The 21,352-nt window shown below is 39.2% G+C and overlaps 1 protein-coding gene across 6 annotated transcripts in view; it reads right to left on the reverse strand.

Moving 5' to 3' along the window:
- The window catches only part of SFSWAP (splicing factor SWAP), a 144,582-nt gene that overhangs the window by 15,224 nt on the left and 108,006 nt on the right, over positions 1-21,352 (reverse strand). For all 6 annotated transcript variants that reach the window (XM_075898415.2, XM_075898417.2, XM_075898416.2 and 3 more), the window contains exon 14: positions 5,680-5,948. In XM_075898415.2, coding sequence (XP_075754530.1) covers positions 5,680-5,948 — 269 coding nt within the window. The remainder of the gene's footprint in view (positions 1-5,679; positions 5,949-21,352) is intronic.

The raw sequence follows: 21,352 nt of genomic DNA on the forward strand, positions 1-21,352 counted from the left end.
CCTGATAGACATTTATCTAACCTACTCTTAAATATCTCCAGAGATGGAGATTCCAAAACCTCCCTAAGCAACATATTCCAGGGTTTAACCACCCTGACAGAAACTTTCCTAATGTTCAACCTAAACCTCCCTTGCTGCAGTTTAATCCCATTGCTTCTTGTTCTATCTTCAGAGGCCAGGGAAGAACAATTTTTCTCCCTCCTTGTAACACCCTTTTAGATACCTGAAAACCGCTATCATGTCCCCTCTCAATCTTCTCTTTTCCAAGCTAAATAAACCCAATTCTTTCAGCCTTCCTTCATAGGTCATGTTCTCTAGACCTTTAATCATTCTTGCTCTTCTCTGGACCTTCTCCAATTTCTCCACATCTTTCTTGAAATGTGGTGCCCAGAATTGGACACACTACTCCAACTGAGGCCTAACCAGCACAAAGTAGAGCAGAAGAATGACTTCTCGTGTCTTGCTCACAACACACCTGTTAATAAATCCTAGAATTATGTTTGATTTTTTTGCAACAGCATCACACTGTTGACTCATATTTACTTTGTGGTCCACTATAACCCCTAGATTCCTTTCTGCCGTACTCCTTCTTAGACAGTTGCTTGCCATTCTGTATGTGTGAAATTGATTGTTCCTTCCTAGGTGGAGCACTTTGCATTTGTCCTTATTAAACTTCATCCTGTTTATCTCAGACCATTTCTCCAATTTGTCCAGATAATTTTGAATTATGATCCTGTCCTCCAAAGCAGTTGCAACCCCTTCCAGCTTGGTATCATCTGCAAACTTAATAAGCGTTCTCTCTCTGCTGATATTTATCTACCAATTTAGTCGAAAAGGTGTTAAACTTGCTTTTCTATTAGGTCACAGAACCTGAATTACTTCAATTTAGAATGCTTTCATTTCATATTGGTATCGAAGCTCATCTTTAACAATCTGACACTGGAATGTCTCCAGATTTGTAATCCTATACATTATAATATCGTCTTGAGAAATTTTTGTCTAAACTGTTTTACCAGTATAGTCATGTCATCATTATCTTTATAGGCTTGCATTGATAATGATTTGCCATTGTTTGAATACTAGGAAATTGTAGATACAGGCATTCAACATGACACAATACCTTAGATTTTGGGGGAGTGATGAACATAAAGGCCCTTGGAAGGGTCTGGTTTGGATTGCCATTTCTGACTGGTTACTGCTTTCTGCGGTAGGGATTATTATTGTCAGTATACATTTAAAGTTACATCTATGGTAAAGAGACCCAGAGTAGACACTTTTTTTCCTGTATATCTAACACTGTCTACTCCCAAAGTATTGTGATACAGCATCTAAAAACACAATTACCATTATGCTTTTGTTTCAACATTGCAGTGTCATGCATGCAAAGCCTGTCAAATACTGTTATGGGAGCTATTTTTATGAAAAAGATTTTATGAAGGTGACAAGTACCAACCATATTCAACACGTTTATAAAATTCTAATGCCAGAGATTTCTAAACTTAAAAAAAAAATGGAAAAATGTAGCAATGCCTACTTAAAAGATTCTTGTCTTTAAATTAATCCTTTTCTGTCTAGAATTTGGCGGAGACAGAGAAGACATTGTATTCAGAAGATTGAAAAAAATATATCTTACTAAAACCTCTATAAAGATAAATGAATTTCTCTTTGAAAGTAAGCAAGCCTGGAAAAATAAATCACAGTGGATATGTGAAGTCCATCTTGAATCATGATGCAGGACGGATCTACTGAAATTGACATCTAGTTGGGAGGTTAGTACTAGGGAATGAGTACTAAATGTGTGGATTAAGTTCCTTTCTTCTGTACTACACACTTCTGGTATGGATGTTACCCAAGCAAACAGCTAAGCCCTTGTGGAATGAGTTCTAATATGGCCCGGGTTTTTTTTCTGATAACTTGTGATAAATTATTACACAGTTCAAGATCCAGTTTAGTAAGCGTGGTGGACACAGATTTCCCTTTGCCTGCCACCAAATGCAGCACAAAGCTAATGGTATTACTAAATTTTTTACTGCTATCTGAATAAAAAAAAAATAATGGTGTCACTACATGAAGCATGTAAAGCTTTGCTTCAAACAGGGCAGAGACAGGCTTAGGACAGAATACCAGAAGATGAACAAATACATGTATGTGGAATTCCAAGATCATCCTGAGCAGAAGCTTAGGGTAAGGTCTAAGAGTAACCATCTCCTTACCCCCTTAGCTTTACTTCCTTACCCTGGCTACAAAAGAGAAGACAGCAAGGGGTGGGGAGGACACAACCCCCTCAGCTTTTCATTCCAAGGATGAGGGGCTATTCAATTGGTGGAAAGACATGAATGAGACACTTCAGTAATTGTGTCACTGTAATGTGAGAAGATATGGTATGAACCTGATCAGAGATTTGTAGATACTGCTGTCAGATGGACTCTCATTGAATAGATGGAGAATCCAGACTACTCCAGGGTAATAGTCCAAAACTGACACTGGGACTGTGCAGACAAGTTGATGGTAAGATGCCCAGATAGAAAATCTTCTCCAGTCAACTCTGCAGAAAGTCTAGTTGATGGTTTCCTGCTCTGGAACACAATGTTCTGAACTGAGCAGAAGAGCTTTGTTTTATGACTCAACCAAATTCATTTTAAATTTTTGTAATTTTACAGTCATGGAATTTTTAAAATCTTGAATTATACAGTTTCAAATATTTCAATCTTAAATGTCACAATGTAACAAAACATACATTTTTAAATGGGAAACTACAAAACACATAAAAAAATGCAACATACTGCCTTCTGGGTGGCTGGAGAGTAGCACCTGCTGGTCAAGTGCCCAGCTCTAAAGATAGTGCTGCCTCCAGCAGCAGCACAGAAGTATGGGTGGCAGTACCGTGATCCCACTTACAATAGCCTTGCAACCCCCTTTTGGGGTCAGGTCGCCCCAGTTCTAGAAACGCTGTGTATTTTTGTATAATTTTACCCTATAGGTTGGGGTACTTTTTAGAGTAAAAAGAGAAAATACCAGATTTAATGAGGGAGACCAGCAGTCAATCTTTGATACATTTTTAATGGCCAGGAATATTGTAGGGCCCTATTTATGGGATTTACCTAATCAGTATCTGTCTAGTTACAAGATGCTGGGATGTGGGTGCAGGATGTGACCATTGTTCTGAGAGATTGAGGATGAGCCTTCCCAAGCATTGTTCTTCTCTGACCGTAAGAAACACTGGGAATACACCGTTAGCAGATGAATCAGACTCTCAGAGGCCTTTACAGATGAATCAAAGCCCCTTAAAGCTTTGCATCTAAATCTAGTGTGTTGTCAACTGATAGATTGTGCATGCTTTTGCTCTAACTTGCTGACACTTAGAAAAATGTGTCCAGACCTTCTCATATGGAGAGGTCCTTTACTACTGCCCAGACCTCTTTGCAGGTTCCTGATGACATGAACCATGACAATCTCCTCATAGCAGCTGCAGTGACCAATGTTCAGGTGAGTGACAGTTCAATCCAGTACAGTCTGCAGAGACGTTTGGCTGCTAGGTGGCTCTCAGTCATAATATTTTAATTCCTCATGGTTCTTAATGGATAATTAATCCACCATATTGGATCACTTGTATCAATTAAAAATCATATTTTGAGGGTATCACATGGCAGTTTGCTACCCTCTTTTCTAGGTTTGCAGACAAAATGCAGCTTTTAATGAAAAAAAAATCTTAGTCTTCTGAGGTCTGCCTCTGAAGTTGCAGACTTGCTCTTTTATCCCCTTTTATAAGTGTCTACCTCCAGATAGACAGACATGAGATATCTGTAAAAGTATTCAACCTCCTTAGCAAGGATCCAACATGTTCTGTCTACTTTTTGGGAGGTAGCAGCTTCCATCTTTGTCGTGGACTCTGTGGTGGGTTCCCACAGGTTGATTGGCCTGCCTAATCTCTCAGGTGTTATACTTCAGAAACCATTAAATAATTTATTCTACTTCTCCTGTATAACCTCTGAGGAGATTTGCAAAGTGTCAACTGTCCTTTTTATGAAGTTCTAGAGAGTTTTGAATTCATTTGTGAAGAGCAAAGGAAGACATTTGGAATTGATGCTTCTGCTCAGATTGCTGTTCTTTTCCATTCTCTTCCTCTTGACTCTGCTGCTAGCTTTCTATAACAGAATTGAGAACCCCAGAAAGTAGGGAGATAACGGCACAATGGGAGACTAACACAATCCTGAAACTAAGGTGAACTGCATACTAAGCATTGTTGCCAAAGATTCTACCTTACAACCATAGGCAGTAAGAAGCTTCTGATAGGTTGTTGGGCCTGCTCTGCTTTTAATACCCTCAGATGAATGAGTCGAAAGGACACAACATTAGGTTGCTCAGGCATGCCCCCAAAGGACAAAACAAGCCAAAAGAATCCAGTTAAGTGCACTGGATGCATAAACACTAAGGGCTTATCTAGATTACGGGAAACAGTCAAAAGAAGAGATGCAAATCCTGCAGAAATCTGCGTATCTTCTTCCGATCGCACTTTCAAAAGTGAAAGTAGTTAAGACGCATCTTTTTTGGTGACTGCCCCGCGCCGGTCGAAAGGCCACTCTCCCTCAAAAAAGGAGGTTTATTTGGCTTTTTGACAAGGGGGGAGGTTTGCCAAAAAAGCTGCGTCTCAACTACTTTCACTTTCGAAAGCTCCGTTTTCAAAAGTGTGATTGGAAGAAGATATGCAAATTTCCGTGGAATCTGTATATCCTCTTTCAACCGTTCCCCATAGTCCAGATGAGCCCTGAGAGTAGAATCTGCATGAAAACACACCCAAAGAACTCAAAAGTTACTAACAGGATTTTTGGACTTCTGCACAGCATGGATCATATTTCAAGTGTCTCATGGACACCACCTCTCCCATTTGCAATTTCACAAATTTCCTGTGTTGACGTCCTCATTTGCTTACGTGGTAATAGTACAGGAATGCATTTCTGTACTTTTAACTGATTATAAGTGCTTTTAAAACAATGCTAATCAAACTATTTTTTTGTCTTCCTTTCCAATCTATTCTATTTCTCTCTCGGTCTTTCTCTTATCCCACACTGGTCTTTCATCTCATCTTGACATGTGCTATGAAACTGCTTGACTTTGGTTCTTTACTCTCCTGTGCGTGCTGCTCAACTACTTGGTCCTCTTCTTCCACTGCTTACCTAGAAATTACACCATACCTTTACTCCCTTTTGTGCTACTTCTCTATCCCAGTACCAGGTACGGTCCCATTAGGAGCTTGTGACATGCTTGCAATTTGTCCTGCAGGCTATTCAAGGAAAAGAGCTCTTTCTTCTTCCTCTGCTATGTAACTGCTACTCCCCTCCCAATTGGCTCTCTTGTTCTCGGCTACTTCAAGTTCTTCTTTGAAATGAAGTAGCGGGAAACAGAATTATCACAACCTCAGGCTGTCAACAAGCATTACATGGACCAGTTGGAGAACTAATTAGTAGATTCACTCTACAATTGAGTAGCAACTATCTTGCTTTACATCTTTCTGAAGATTCTTAAATATAAAGTCTTTGTATTTACTGAACATTTTCCAGTTCTCTTATCTGTACTATACAAGTTGATTTTCTTTCTAATGAATAAAGAAAAAGGTACAGAGGTAAATTAAACACTAACTCAAATAGAATAGTAAAGCACACTTTCCACTTCTAAACCCACCTTGAGTGCCTGACAGTTCTATAGGCAGTGGGAAGTGAATGCTTTGCTTTTGAATGTGATCTAGACCTGGACTTAGATGATGAATGATATTTCGAAGGTGACCGAGATCTTGTCCTAGATCTTTTCTTGTGTTTCTTTTTTTTCTTTTCCTTTTCTTCGTCTCTGGGAGGATCTTTGCTTTGGCTTGAAGACCTTTCGGATGATTTAACTTCTAAGGCTGGGAAAGTTCTGACTCCAGTCAACAAAGGACACGGCATGTTACTGACAGCCTGAAATCAGAAATAAATCAACATTAACATGGCTTTCAGTTTTCAGCAAAGATTATGCAAATTTTCAATGTGAAGAAATCAATTAGATCTCACAGATACGCATATTAGAAATCAATTACACTGAGCAAAGGGCTAGGAGAGAGGTATTGGTGTCTAATCCTGGGATTGACAATTAAATTGCAGTGTAGACTTGAAAAAGTCACTTAGCATCTCTGTATAATTGTTTTGCTATTTGTACTTTATAGACCTTAGGGAAGGAATAGTGGAGGAGTCTATCAAAAGTTGGATTACAAATGAGTACTTATTGTACTAAATATTTCTTTTGAGTTATTATAAAAGGGAGACACCTATCAAAAGCCCTAGGCACTCTAACACAAAAAAAAAGTAAGATCATTAGCTACTAACGCCATAAACTACCAAAATATAAACTCCTCAACAATTTACATTTTCAAATGTTACGGAAACATTACATAAAACAGTCTGGAGAGGTAAGATTGAAATTTTACCAAATGTACTCATGCTTCTCCCAGAGCTCAACACAGGCCAATATAGTCCTTCATTCTCACATGCAAACAGGCTTGTAAATCCCTAATCCACACTAGGGATGTAAATGTGTACTCATTGGTTCACCCTCACTGTTACATGCAGCCCTCTCTCCCCCACTCTGTGCTACTGCCTCTGACACAGAGACAGCAGAATGGGGCAGGCAGGAGCACCGGTTCTAGCCTCCTTCCTTGCATGTACACATGTAATATCTTAAAATTTTAGCAATTACACATTTACAAAAATAAACATTTGTTAACATTCCTAATCTATGCACAATTTTGAAGATTGTAGTCCTGGTTTTAAAAGATTAATGATGGCTCTGAAGAATCTGGTAGTATCAAATAAATAGGTTCTTCTCCGTTTAGGTCTTCTGTTCAAAAGGATAAATTGGATAATTTTACTCTAAAAAAGTAATTTCTATATACATTCAAAGAATAGTCTACACAATCCTGAAACACTGGATCAAAATTTAGAAATGTCTCAGTGAAAGGGAAACAAGGAGAAATTCTGAAAACACAGAAGGAATAGGAAAAAGAAAATAGATTGGTGGAAGACTTCAAAGAAGTGCTAAAACAAGCAGAATCAATTACAAGACTGGAATGTAACAATGATAAACGATCAGATCTAAATACAGATGTATCTGGGGTAAAAATCAAAGTAGTTTAAGAAGCTATTCAGAAAAGCTTAAAAACAATAAAGCACCTGGTTTGGATGGCATTCATATAGAGAATTTGTTTAAATATAAACATGGAGGCAAAGACATGGAACCAGTTATCTATTCAAATATGGACAGAGAGGAGAAAGGATTAGAAGAATGGACTCTTCATATCAATCAAATTACTAAAGAAAGGTGATCTAAGCAACAAATGGTCTGATAGCACTTTATAAACTAACAAAACATGACCAGATACGAATTGAAGTCAAATGATAGTATCCTTCCTGACATAGGAGTCTATAAAAAGAGCTGTTTGCGCCTTCAATGACTATCAAGTTGATAGTGCCCCAACCAAACTTCATGACGATTGAGTCCATTAGCATGTGAATTGAATTTGTGGATGAACTCTAATTCTAATGTTTCTCTGTGTAACTGGCTAGTAGAACTGATTTGTGACAAGACAGTCACTTGAAGATCTTTTAAACAGTGATTAGGAAGATTAAAGTGTTCCCCAATAGGTTTCTGTATGTTTCCTTTACATATATCTGATTTGTCTATTGATTCTTCCCGCAGAGACTGTCCAGTTTGTCCAATATATATAGCAGTGGGGACTACCAACTTAGTAGTTGTTGAAGGTGCAAACAGCTCTTTGTGTAGACTCCTGTGTCAGGAAGGATAATATCAACTGACTTTGATTCTTATCTTCTTAGTTTTAACTACCCAATCTTCAGACACTTACTGTCCTTCTAGCTCCCTTTCTCCCACCCCACCCCCATTTTTTTCCTCCCCTCCACCCCCTTTTCTCCTATTTATTTTGGGTCTGCACATCCTAAACTCAGAATTCTGGTCATCTGAAGAAGTGGGCTGTGCTCACAAAAGCTCATGATAACATGAACATGTTTTGTTAGTCTATAAAGTGCTATCAAACCATTTGTTTTTTTTTCTGCACAGACTAACTCGTCTACCCCCTGAAGCTTCTGATCTAAGCAATCACTCAAATTGGAGGAGAATAATACTTCTATCATAGGAAAAGTATTAACAAAAATTCTCCTGAACACAATGAAAGAAAAGATGGATAGTATCCAGTGTGAACAACAATATGGATTTAAACAAAGGAGATCACATAGAGATGATATTTTTAACCTGAGATGGATTATTTGAATTCTAAAGCACTTTTGACATCTCTTTTGTGGGAGTTTAAAATGCATTCAATAAGGTAAACAAACAAACAAAAACAAACAAAAAAAGATCTGGAAAACTGTGGAACAATACGGAGTTACAACAAAATTAATCTACATTACAAAAGGCATTCTATGTCAACTCAAAGTGTTGCATTAAAATAGAAAATGGATTGAGTAAACCATTTAGCATCAACACAGGTGTAAGGCAGGGATGTGTCGTCTCCTTCTCTGTTCACTCTAGTCATTGACTATGGATTAAAACAATAAAACAATACAACAGTGATATATATGACCAAAAATGAAATAGTTCAAAGCTATCTGATCTAGATTTTGCTGACAACATCATTCTTACCAATGAAGAAGCCAACAGACTACAAAAATGCACAAATTAAGTAAAAGAAATGAGGAAGACAGCACTGAGATTCAGTGCAAAGAAATATGAAATCATGTTAATGAGGACTAGAGGGAGAGAAATCAAAATGAAAGAAAAGAAACTAGAGAAGGTGGGCAACTTTAAAACATCTTGGAAGAACCATCAGCCAAGATGGTACCAGTCCTGAGGAAAGTAGAAAAAGAATAAGGAACACAAACACTGCATTTGGAAGATTCAAAAACATTGACAATTCAAAAACATTTCTCTTAAGATGAATCTGACTGTGTAAAAATCAATTGTCATCACCATCTCAACATATAATAGTGAGATATGGCAATTAACTAAAAAGATAAAGTGGGATGCATTTCATCGCAAATATCTGAGAAGAGTATTAAAGAATCACAGAATACTAGAACTGGAAGGGACCTCATGAGGTCATCAATTCCAGTCCACTGACCTCATGGCAGGACCACTGACCATCTAGATCATCCTTACAGATGTTTATTTAACCTGCTCTTAAATACCTCCAATGATGAAGATTCCACATCCCTCTAGACAATTTATTTCAGTGCTTAACTGCCTTGACGGTTAGGAAGTTTTTCTTAATGTCCAAATTAAACGTCACTTGCTGCAGTTTAAGCCCATTGCTTCTTGTCCTATCACTAGAGGTCAAAGAAAACAATTTTTCTCCCTCCTCCTTGTAACACCTTTTTAAGTACTTGAAAGCTCCTATCATGTCCCCTCTCAGTCTTCTTTTTTCCAAACCAAACAAACCCAGTTTTTTCAGTCTTCCCTCATAGGTCTTATTTTCTAGACCTTTAATCATTTTTGTTACTCTTCTCTGGACCTTCTCCAATTTATCCACAACTTTCCTGAAATGTAGCACCCAGAACTGAACACTACACTTCAGTTAAGGCCTAATCAATGTAAAGCAGAGAGGAAGAATTACTTCTTGTGTCTTGCTCACAACAATCTTGTTAATGCATCCAAGAATGATGTATTTTTTTTTTGCAAGTGTCACACTGTTGACTCATATTTAGCTTGTGGATCACTATGATCCCTAGATACCTTTCTGCAGTACTCATTCCTAGACAGTCAAATTCCCATTTTGTACATGAAAAACTGATTGTTCCTCCCTCAGCATTTGTTATTATTGAGCTTCATCCTATTTACCTTAGATCATTTCCCCATTTTGTCCAGATCATTTTGAATTATGACTTTATCCTCCAAAGCATTCTCTATGTAATTACCTGAACTGTTGAAGATATTGAACAAAACCAATCCCCAAACTGATTCCTGTAGAACCCCACTTATGTCCTTCCAGCATGTCTGCAAACCACTGATAACTACTCTCTGAGAACAATTTCTCAATCAATTATGCACCCACCTTAAAGTAGTCCCATCTATTTGATATTTCCCTAGTTTATTGATAAGATGGAAATGCAAGACTGTATCAAATGCTTTAATAAAGTCTAGGTATACTATATCTTCTGCTTCCCTCTTATCCACAAAAGACTTATTATCCTATCAAAGAAAGCTATCAGAAAATGCAGAAGAGGAAGATCCTGAAAAACATGGAAACAAACAGTACTGAATGACACCAACCACTTCAGCATTAGATGGAAGATTGGGGAGAAGGACAGTTGACAGATAAAGACAGCAAATGTGGACAACCCGAAGTGCAGTGAAGTCCAGGATGGACTAAGGTAATACAAATTCACTATTCAGTTTTAATGCAACTAAGCAACCTTTCATTCACTACTGTACTAGTTTGACTGTAATGTCAGACAAAAAGCAAAATAAAGGAAAAATACTGTTATAAATCACTTCTTCTATAAAGTAAAATATTTTATATAAAAATTGTTGTGACCACAGAGATACCTTTAATGTAAAGATCAAAAGGGCCATTACTAAATTCACGCTAAATGTATTATTTAGATTGCAGTCAATTAAACAATGCACACACAAGAAAATGTCAATTTATCATTTTCTGCCTTGGAGAATTCTGCTGAAATGGCTTAGTGAGAACAAATCAAGTGAGGCAATGTAAAATGCTCCCTATTTCAAATGTTGTCACTCCTCAAACTGATGTTTCAAGGCAACTGGAGAAATCAGATTAATCTCTCCTTAATTTCCATTCTGCCTAATCTGACACTTCTTCCTTTTGACACTGGAATACCTGCTGTGACTTGAACAGAAACTAATATATTAAAACTCAGAATAAGTAAATCAGAAATTGGTAATATTTTTGCTCTCTCTCTTTCTCTACTGTAATTATGTCAAGTCAATACCTGAAGACATTTGGATAAGTGAAAGCTGTTTCATGTTATGTAAGTCACATTTCCTCTCTGAGCTTTAACTGCCAATAGCTATTTTACAACATTTACCCCTCCTTCCCCCTCTCTCCCCCCCAAAAGGTAATAAAGCTGTATGGTGGCAGCATGCTTCAAAGACCATAGAGTCAACAGTATCAACACTTGAACTAAATGAGACTGCCCCTCTTACTTCAGGATGATTACTAGGCATCCAATTTCAAATAAAGGTAACATTACAATTCATGTTCTACTTCAGACAGCTTTTTATCTCTGAGATTTAAGGTGTCCAACTGAATCTGTTGGCCTATTTTTATTCTCTGAAAATGTTTCAAGCATCAGCAAGTGCAACATCCCAGTTTTCTTTCTTAACATTACCAATTATATAATAGACTCCCTAGCTTCTCTCTCTCCTGCCATGTCACCTCTCTTCATTTCAACTTCCCAAGGTTTGTCTCTAAGCTCTCCAAAGCACCAAATCAATAAGCAACAGTGCTTTATAAGCTGTGCAAGTGCATGAAAATTGCTGTCTGTGTTAAACAAAACCAACTGTTTCTTCCAAGGTAGTAGGGGAAAGTGGCTTTTAGGTAGGTAGTTTTAATCCCAGATTAAACAAAACAAAACAAAACAACCCTCCCCAAAAATACAGGGCAGCAAAGAACGGTTAACATCATAAGGGGTATGTCTAGCCTACATCTCTTTTTTGAGAAAGGGATGTAAATTAGGCATATCAATATTGCAAATGCAGCCAGGATTTGAATTTCCTGCACTTCATTTGCAGAGTGACAGCCACCATTTTTTTTTTTTCCAAAACAGGGCTTTTTTGAACTAAAATAAAACAAAACCTGGCAGTTTAGATGGGGATCTTTCAAAAATAAAACCCCTTTTCCAAAGTTCCTGTACTACTCCTTGAAAAATGAAGTTTACAGGCTCTTTTGAAAAAAGGTTTTATTTTCAAAAGATCCCCCATCTAAACTGCCATTTTTTCCCCGAAAAAGACCCATTTCGAAAAAAGCAGTGGCTGCCATTCTGCAAATGAAGTGTGGGGAAATTCAAATCCTGGCTTCATTTGCAATATCAACGTGTCAATTTACATTCCTTTTTTGAAAAAGGGATGTAGTCTAGACACACCCAAAGTACAAAATGCCTTTCTAAAAGGAGGGATTAAAAAAAACCCTTTATGAAACTAACAGAAGCTGAAAATTGAAGAAAACCTGAGAAAAAGAGCAAACACTGCCTTATTCTTTCTTTATTACCCTTAATAACGGATACTATAAAACTGTGCAACTCCCAATTACCAAAAATGTGTATGAAAAAATAAATGTTTAACTGACCGGTGTATATATTTTTTAACACTTAAGCTATCTGATTCACCTTGATGCTATCAGGCAAACAACACTGTTATGGAATCTTTTATTATTTCATACAAATGTCGTATATCTTGCTTGTAAATTGTGTTTTTGAGATAGCTCCCCTGATCTGACAATAATGGGCTGCTTCTCACTCCCCTTGATGTTTTAAAATACATTATAATTCAAGTGTTGTAACATGCTTCATAAAGGCATTATCAGAATGCTGTATCATAATTTTAAGTAAGCTTGAGTGAGAAAGCAGATGCCAAAAGGGCTAAGCAACTAAGACTGTAACTGTAATTAAACAGGATGTGAATGAGTGTGTTATAGTATTAAATACCATGATGTTATTATTCCAAAATGGCCCTCTTGCTAGCATTGCTTAAATTAATTCAACATGTTACAGTGTCCAGAGCAAAGCGTTCTCACTCTTTTCTCTGATTAGTGGCACCATACCACCTGGCTTTTCTGAAATCAAGTACTCCAAGTTTATGGCTGACAATCTATTGTTCTCTCAGTCTTTTGGTTCTTCAAAGAGGTTTATTACCTTCCTCTCTTTCCAGGGACACCACTTATTTATGATCACCATTATTGCCTCAGATGTCCCATGATTTGGTGACTTGTGTGAGGTAGGTATCCATGGATTAAATAGTCAATCAAGAACACCAAAGCCCTGGCTGGGTTGATTTAGTTGGAATTGGTCCTGCCTAGAGCAGGGGGCTGGACTTGATGACCTTCTGAGGTCTCTTCCAGTTCTATGATTCTATGATTCTACCAACTCACTTCACTGAATGAAAACAAAGTAAGTTGTTTGATGATTTATCACAGCAGTGATGGTTGGGCAAAAAAGCTGTGAACCAAACATTCCCCACAAGAGAATCATGACACGTAATTTAAATTTAGCTTTGGAAAAAGACAATGTATCCTAGGGGCAAAAAAATGTACACACAAACTTAATTCTAAACCTGAAAAGCCAATCTATGTTAAGTAGCTCCTCATGTTAAAAAAAATGAAGCAAATGACATACATCAGGTAAAACCTAAGAGTACTTTTCAGGTGAGTTAATTTTCAAAGAGAAAGTTAAAGCAGCACTCTTTCTGCTGAGCTTCTTCTCAAAGTCTTGTGTGAGCTTTATACATTTGCGATAGTGAAGAAATTCTGTCAGCAGTTAAAATCATTCACAACTCAAACATGATATGAAGTTCAACTGAAAGAAACAGCTGCTAATGTAACACTGCTCTACAGCCAAAATTCTTCTGAAATAAATGTAGTCAAACTTTACTAATTCTGGGTCACTGAGAATGAAAACAATGCTTAAAATTGTTGATTGGCTCTAGTTTTCAAGATATGCTATTGGGTCAGTATATACGACCCTTGACTTGCGAATGGCAGAGGATAAGTGAGTTATAAAGGGAAGAGATCTCAATTTAAATCAGAAATGACTAAAATACATCTTTGACTGGATCTATGAATTAATCTATGACTGGGTTTGGACAGTACTTGCTTTTTAGACAAAACAATGAATGATGTAATCTGAAGCTGGTATGGCGTCATACATGATATGAATTGCATCATGTTATTCCTAGAAGTCACAGATGATGCAATCATAATGAAGCTTACATCTCTCTGCTGAACAAATTGCCCTATATCAGCTCTAGAAATCATACAGTGTCGTGCTCTCTTATTTGTCAGTGTTTGATTTTGCAAAGAGACACATTTATGTTTAGCCAAAGTGAGCAGAGATGCCTCGTACTTGTGTGAACAGTACAGGTAACTTCTGCTATGTTTGTGGTGAAGTGACTTTTGCATCACAAAAGCGCAATATAACCACCATGGTCAAGAAAGCCCATCACCTTTATTTTGGCTGCAAAATTGGAGATCAGGACAAGAGATGGGCCCCACACATATGCTGCAACACTTGTGCAACAAATCTTCGCCAGTGGTTGAACAGGAAAAGAAAATCAATGCCTTTTGCAGTGCCAATGATTTGGAGAGAGCCAACAGATCATACCAGCAATTGTTACTTCAGCATGGTGCCTCCAGTTGGGAAAGGTGTGTCAAAGAAGAAAAAGTGGACTGTGCATTATCCAAACATTCCATCAGCTATACATCCAGTACCCCACAGAGAAGGACTGCCGGTTCCTGATGCACCAGAATCATTCTCACTTGAGTCAGACGAGGAAGAGGGTGAAACTTCTGATCCTGAACCATCAATGTGACAGGACCCATCCTCCTCCTCTGAACCACACCTCATAACACAAGGTGAACTGAATGACCTTGTCAGGGATTTGGAACTACCCAAGAGTAAGACAGAGCTGTTGGGCTCCAGACTACAGCAGTGGAATCTCCTGGCAGGTGATGTTAGGGTTTCCATGTTCCGTGACCATCAAAAGGATCTTGTCCCATTCTTCTTCATGAAAGGTGATCTTGTAGCCTGCAACAACATTGATGCTGTGATGGCAGCCCTCAACATCGTTCACAATCCAGATGAGTGGAGACTGTTCATTGATTCATCGAAGACGAGTCTTAAAGCTGTTTTACTGCATAATGGCAATGTTTTGCCATCAATTCCAGTTAGTCATGCAGTCCATATGAAGGAAACCTATGACAACATGAAACAACTTTTGAGGTGCATAAACTATGACCAACATCAGTGACAACTCTGTGGCGATTTGAAGGTTGTTGCTCTCTTGCATGGTCTGCAGACTGGATACGCAAAGTACTGCTGTTTTCTCTGCGAATGGGATAGTCGTGCAAGAGATTCCCACTACATCAAGATAGATTGGCCACTCCGACAGTCATTGGAGCCTGGGAGGAAAAGTGTTCAGCATCCACCACTTGTTGAATCAAGGAAGATTTTGTCACCACCCTTACACATCAAGCTGGGTCTGATGAAGAACTTTGTCAAGGCCATGGACAAAACACAAGCAGCTTTCAAGTACCTCTGTGGAAAATTTCCAAGGTTAAGTGAAGCTAAGATAAAGGAAGGTGTCTTTGTTGGTCCTCAGATTCGTGAACTTCTTCGAGAGGATGCATTTGACCATGCACTGCGTGGCAAGGAAAAGACGGCATGGAAAGCCTTCCAGATAGTGGCAATAAATTTTCTCGGAAACAACAAGGCAGACAACTACAGGTTGTTGGTGGAAAACCTCCTCAAGGCATACAAAAGCCTTGGTTGCAACATGTCACTAAAGATATACTTTTTGCACTCTCATCTAGATTTTTTCCCACCAAACTGTGGAGCAGTGAGCGACGAGCACGGCGAGCGATTTCACCAGGACATTGCAACAATGGAGAAATGCTATATTTCAAGGCAACACAGATCACAGTTCGGACATTTCTTTAAAAATATTTCTAGAGAAAATAGGGCCTATTACCTAGCCTCTCATTACCCTATAGTTGATATTCTAAACAGCAGATAATCAGGATTATACAACTAGGAAATTTGACATGTCTTTGCCTTAGATTATACTCATATTTAAAAAACATATAAACAGGCATCGCAATTGAAACAGAAAAAAAAACCAAATGTATTAACTATAGATCTAACAGCAAGTTCGTGAAGAAATGTCACAGAAACAAACATTTTCCATTAATGAACTTATACATCTCTTTGGACAACAATGCTCTAAAAATCTATGCAACAGTCAAGTTTTTAGCTGTTAGGCAAGTAGAAAAATGAATTTATTACTTTTTTCATACCTTTGATATGGATGTTGATGGGTAACTGTTAATCAGTACCAGGTGAGCAGCTCCCCTGCTGCCCATGGGCCATCGGCAGAGGGCTAATCCAGCACTACTGGGACCCAGGGGCTGGGAGCGGATGGCCCCACAACAGGCAGGAAACAGCTGGGATGGAGCAGTCACTACCCATGGCAGGGGGCCATTCCAGCTTGCCCACTCCTGTTTAAATCAGTTAACCAGTTAAACTTAACATTTAATTGATTAACTAACCAAACCGGATTTTTACATCCCTAATCTTAGGTCTACATAATACATCGTATGAGGGGTTAATAAACTGTATATAGTCTCAACCTTTCACTAGAAGAGCAAATGAAACTACTATAATTAAAAATAATGCAGAGAATATGCCAAGCTGCTGAAAAGAGATTCAAATGTGTTTGTGGGTTGAAGTTATTAAAAATGGAGTGCCTAATATATAGCCACATTCCATGCAATATTCTGGTCCAAGGCAATAAAGAACAATAAAAATTTGGAATGATAAATTATATGTTTTGTAGATAAAGATATATATACACCCATTGAGTTTAGCTGTCCTGCTAATTTCACTGAAGAGCAAAAATCTATAAAGGGATAGCTGTAGTAAAGATGTGATCCTCATGATGTACCTGACAACTTTCACTAGTTTCATTAGAGCCTTAAAACAAGTTTCACTTACCATTATAAATTTAGATATTTAAGGAGCAGAGAAAAAATCTGCAGGTTCAACAGAGCTGTCTTGTCACAAGTGAATTGTAATTTAAAAAAGAAGGAGAACCTTTTGTTGTCAATAAGCTCCATAAATGGCACTATCTGGAGTTGTGATAGAAATGTAGCCGTGTTAGTCTGGGGTAGTTGAAGCAAAATGCAGGACAATGTAGCACTTTAAAGACTAACAAGATGGTTTATTAGATGATGAGCTTTTGTGGGCCAGACCCACTTCCTCAGATCAAATAGTGGAAGAAAGTAGTCACAACCATATATACCAAAGGATACAATTTAAAAAAATGAACAAATATGAAAAGGACAAATCACATTGCAGAACAGAAGGGGGATGCGGGGGGGTGGGAAGGGGGAGGAAGGAAGGTAAGTGTCTGTGAATTGCTGATATTAAAGGTAGGGAGAGTGGGATGTTTGTGAGTTAATGGTATTACAGGTGATAATTGGGGAAACTGTCTTGGTAATGGGTGAGAAAGTTCAAAGACTTGTTAAGTCCTTGTTGGTAAGTGTCGAATTTTAACATGAATGACAGTTCAGAGGATTCCCTTTCAAGTGCAGATGTAAAAGGTCTTTGTAGCAGAATGCAGGTGGCTAAGTCATTTAGAGAGTGTCCTTTCTGGTTAAAGTGGCAAGAAACTGTTTTCTCTTTGTGATCTTGTCTGATATCTGTTTTGTGGGCATTAATCCTTTGGCGAAGTGTCTGAGCTGTTTGTCCAATGTACATAGCAGACGGACACTTTCGGCACATGATAGCGTAGATTATATTTCTGGATGCGCAGGAATATGTGTTCTTGATCTTATAACTCACTTGGTTAGGTCCAATAATGGTATCAGCAGAATGAATATGTGGACAAAGCTGGCAACGGGGTTTGTTGCAAGGGAAGGTACCAGGGTTGGTATTAGTGTGGTATGTCCTGTGGTGGTTGGTAAGAATGATCTTGAGGTTAGGTGGTTGTCTATAGGAGACTATGGGTCTGTCTCCCAGAGCCTCTTTGAGTATGGTATCCTGTTCCAATATAGGCTGTAGTTTATTGATAATGTGTTGGACAGGTTTAAGTTGGGGGTTGTAGGTGATGACAAGTGGTGTTCTATTGTTGGTTTTCTTGGGTCTGTCTTGAAGTAAATGGTTTCTAGGTATTCGTCTGGCTCTTTCAATTTGCTTTTTTGTTTCTCTGGGTGGGTAGTTGAGATTTATAAATGCTTGGTAGAGATCCTGAAGCTTCTGGTCTCTGTCAGTGGGGTTAGAGCAGATGCGGTTGTATCGAAGGGCTTGGCTATAAACGATGGATCGTGTGGTGTGTTCTGGATGGGAGCTGGATGCATGTAGGTAACTGTATGAGTCAGTGGGTTTTCTGTAGAGAGTGGTGTCTAATTTTCCATTGTTGATTTGTACAGTGGTGTCCAGGAAGTGGATCTCTCGTGTAGAATGGTCCAGGCTGAGGTTGATGGTGGGGTGTAGGTTGTTGAAATCTCTGTGGAATATCTCCAGTGTTTCTTGGCCATGTGTCCAGATCATAAAGATGTCATCGATGTACCGTAGGTAGAGGAGGGGTGAAAGGGGACGGGAGTTGAGGAAACGTTGTTCTAGGTCAGCCATAAAGATGTTAGCATACTGTGGGGCCATGCGTGTACCCATGGCTGTGCCGCTGATCTGGAGGTATAAGTTGTTCTCAAACCGGAAATAATTGTGGGTGAGAACAAAGTTACATAGGTCTGCTATCAGGTTGGCAGTAGTGTCCTCTGGGATAGTGTTTCTAATTGCTTGTAAACCGTCTTCATGTGGGATGTTGGTATATAGAGCTTCTACATCCATGGTGGCAAGGATGGTATTATTGGGGAGGTTATCGATGTTTTGTAGTTTCCTTAGGAAGTCAGTAGTGTCTCGGAGATAGCTGGGGGTATTGGTTACGAAGGGTTTGAGAAGAGTGTCTACATAGCTGGATAGACCAGTAGTGAGCGTGCCAATACCAGAGATGATGGGACGTCCGGGGTGCCCAGGTTTATGGATCTTGGGAAGTAGATAGAACAATCCTGGTCGGGGGTCAGAAGGTGATTCTGTGAGGATTTGTTCCCGAGTAGCTGTGGGGAGGCTTTTAAGGAGACAGTGTAGTTTCTTTTGGTAGTCCAAGGTGGGATCAGAGGGGAGAGGTTTGTAAAATGTGGTGTTCAAGAGTTGTCTGGTTGCCTCCTGGTTATAGTCGGCCTTATTCATAATGACCACAGCACCCCCTTTGTCAGCTGGTTTGATTACAATGTCCAGGTTGTTTTTGAGACTCTGGATGGCATGGTGTTCAGCGCGGCTAAGATTGTGTGTCGCTTGTTGTCGTTTGCGAATAATGTCAGTCTGTGCGTTGTTGCGGAAGCTGTGTATATAGAAATCCAGATTGTAATTCCGACCGTCAGGGGGAGTCCACATAGAATTATTTTTCCTTTGGTGTTGGTAGGGGGGATCTGGTAGGTCAGATTGATGTTCAGTGGTGGTTTGGAAATATTCTCGGAGACGGAGGCGGCGAAAAAAAGCCTCAAGGTCACCACAAAATTGTATCCAGTTTGTGGGGGACGTGGAGTTGTACCTCCACACAATAAACGAAGTAAAACAGATACAGAAAGTGTTTAAATGACTATGGTGGAGAGTCTAAGGGATACGTACTTTGAAGGCAAAGATATGTATTTTATTGTAGGGGTGTTAAAATGCATTTAATTATATGACTGTGTAATTGCTGAAATATGAAGGGAGGAGGCGGCTCCTGTTTGCTGGCCGGTCCTTTTGCCTCTGTCAGAGGCAGCAGCGCAGGGAGGCAGGTGGCTTCATGGGAACTAGTACACATGAGGAGCCAGCTTAAAAGAGGCAGCAGTGTGGGGGAACAGGAACAGCGTGTAACCATGCATGTTTACCAATGAGCCTGTAACACTTTCAGATCCCTATTTTGTAGAGATATAACATCTTGTTCAATTGGTTAAACTTAGTGCTCAATAGGAATCTTAGGTGTCTGATAGAGGCAGGAGCGGGGGGCGGGGGGGGGGGGGGCGTAGCTGGCACTGCACAGCCAGCTCCCCCCCAGCTCTGGCTCCTGCCCTCCCTCCCCCCGCATTGCCTCTGTGGGAGGCAGTAATGGGGGGGGAAGGGGGGGAGAGAATCTGTGGAGCTAGCTCCCCATACATACTGGTACAGATGCAGCAAGAGGCGTGTAGCTAAAAGGATTAACGGATAATTTCAGGCTGATTGGTTAATCATGTTAATTGTCTACACATTGACATCCCTACCATCCCCATCCCTTCCCACTCTTCCCCACCACAGCAGGCAGGATCTGCTTCAGCCTGGCTGGAGCAGTCCCTATGTGGGGGGAAATGGGAGGGGGGAAGGGAGATGGTGAGAGAGAGAAGGGAGTTTGCTCCAGTACAGGGAGGGTGTGCAGGGGAAGGGGTGACAGTGCTAGCCCCACGGGGCTGCTCCCAGGTTCTGGTTAACAGTTATCTGGTAAGCATCACCTTAACCATTAACCAGTTATCTGTTCACATCCCTAGGATTTTGTACATGTAATTATGTGTTTAAATGCTGACATCTTGTACTAATAATATTACTGATAAATGAGTGCTTCTATTTTTTAAAGTATTTACATAATCTCACATTTTCTCATCACTGAATTATTATATAAATACAAACACCAATAGCCAATTTAAAAAAATCAAAATCCACGAAAACAAAATCAGAAAGACATGTTAGAACAAAACCTCACATAAACAAACAAACCCAGACAACACACAGAAACTTGAGAAAGAGCATGCACTTGACTTTAGTACTGATGGTTTAGCAAAATTGTCAAGAAATAACTATTTGCACTATAGGGCCTGAAATTTCAGCCATTTCCCTCTGCCACGCCTCCCCTGTACCTCTTCTCCCTAATGGTGGCTCATTTCAGCATGGTCATCCTTTTGAAGCTACTACCCATAGCAGAGATCAGACTCTACACAGTTGGCTCTGTGTGCTTCTGTTCCTCACCAAGAAGGAGAACGACCTGGCTTGAAAGAGCATTCCACCTCATATACCAGGTCAGAATTCCACTCACTCAAATTTGGCCGAATTTCCCCTGTCACATGGTTACCACAACAAAACTGCAATGTATGCCTTTCTTAGAGATGATGGAATCACAGAGGTGACAAATATAATTGCAAAAGAAATGAGAAAAGTTTTTAACTGAAGAGGAAACTACCAAAAAACTTAACTTGGTATATTGTGCAGCTTTTGAACTATTATTAGGGCCACTCATTATGCAACTCATTATGTTAATTAGTAGATTTTTTTTGAATTCCCCCCCCCCCCCCCCCCCCCCCCCCCCCCCCCCCCCGGAAAATTTTTTCCTGACACTTAACGAAATAAATTTTATGCTTTTTATTAGTTGTTTTTTTTAAAAGAATGGCTGAGGATTAAGGCACTGATAACTCCATGTATGATAGAACTTATTGATTTCTATAGTGCAGAGTGACAGCTTAAATAAGAATGTTTTTAAAAATGTATTAGTTAAAAATTGAAATGGAAGAGCCTGA

This window comes from Pelodiscus sinensis, chromosome Z (assembly GCF_052426305.1).
Source record: "Pelodiscus sinensis isolate ZL-2025 chromosome Z, ASM5242630v1, whole genome shotgun sequence".
Taxonomy (NCBI): Eukaryota; Metazoa; Chordata; order Testudines; family Trionychidae; genus Pelodiscus; species Pelodiscus sinensis.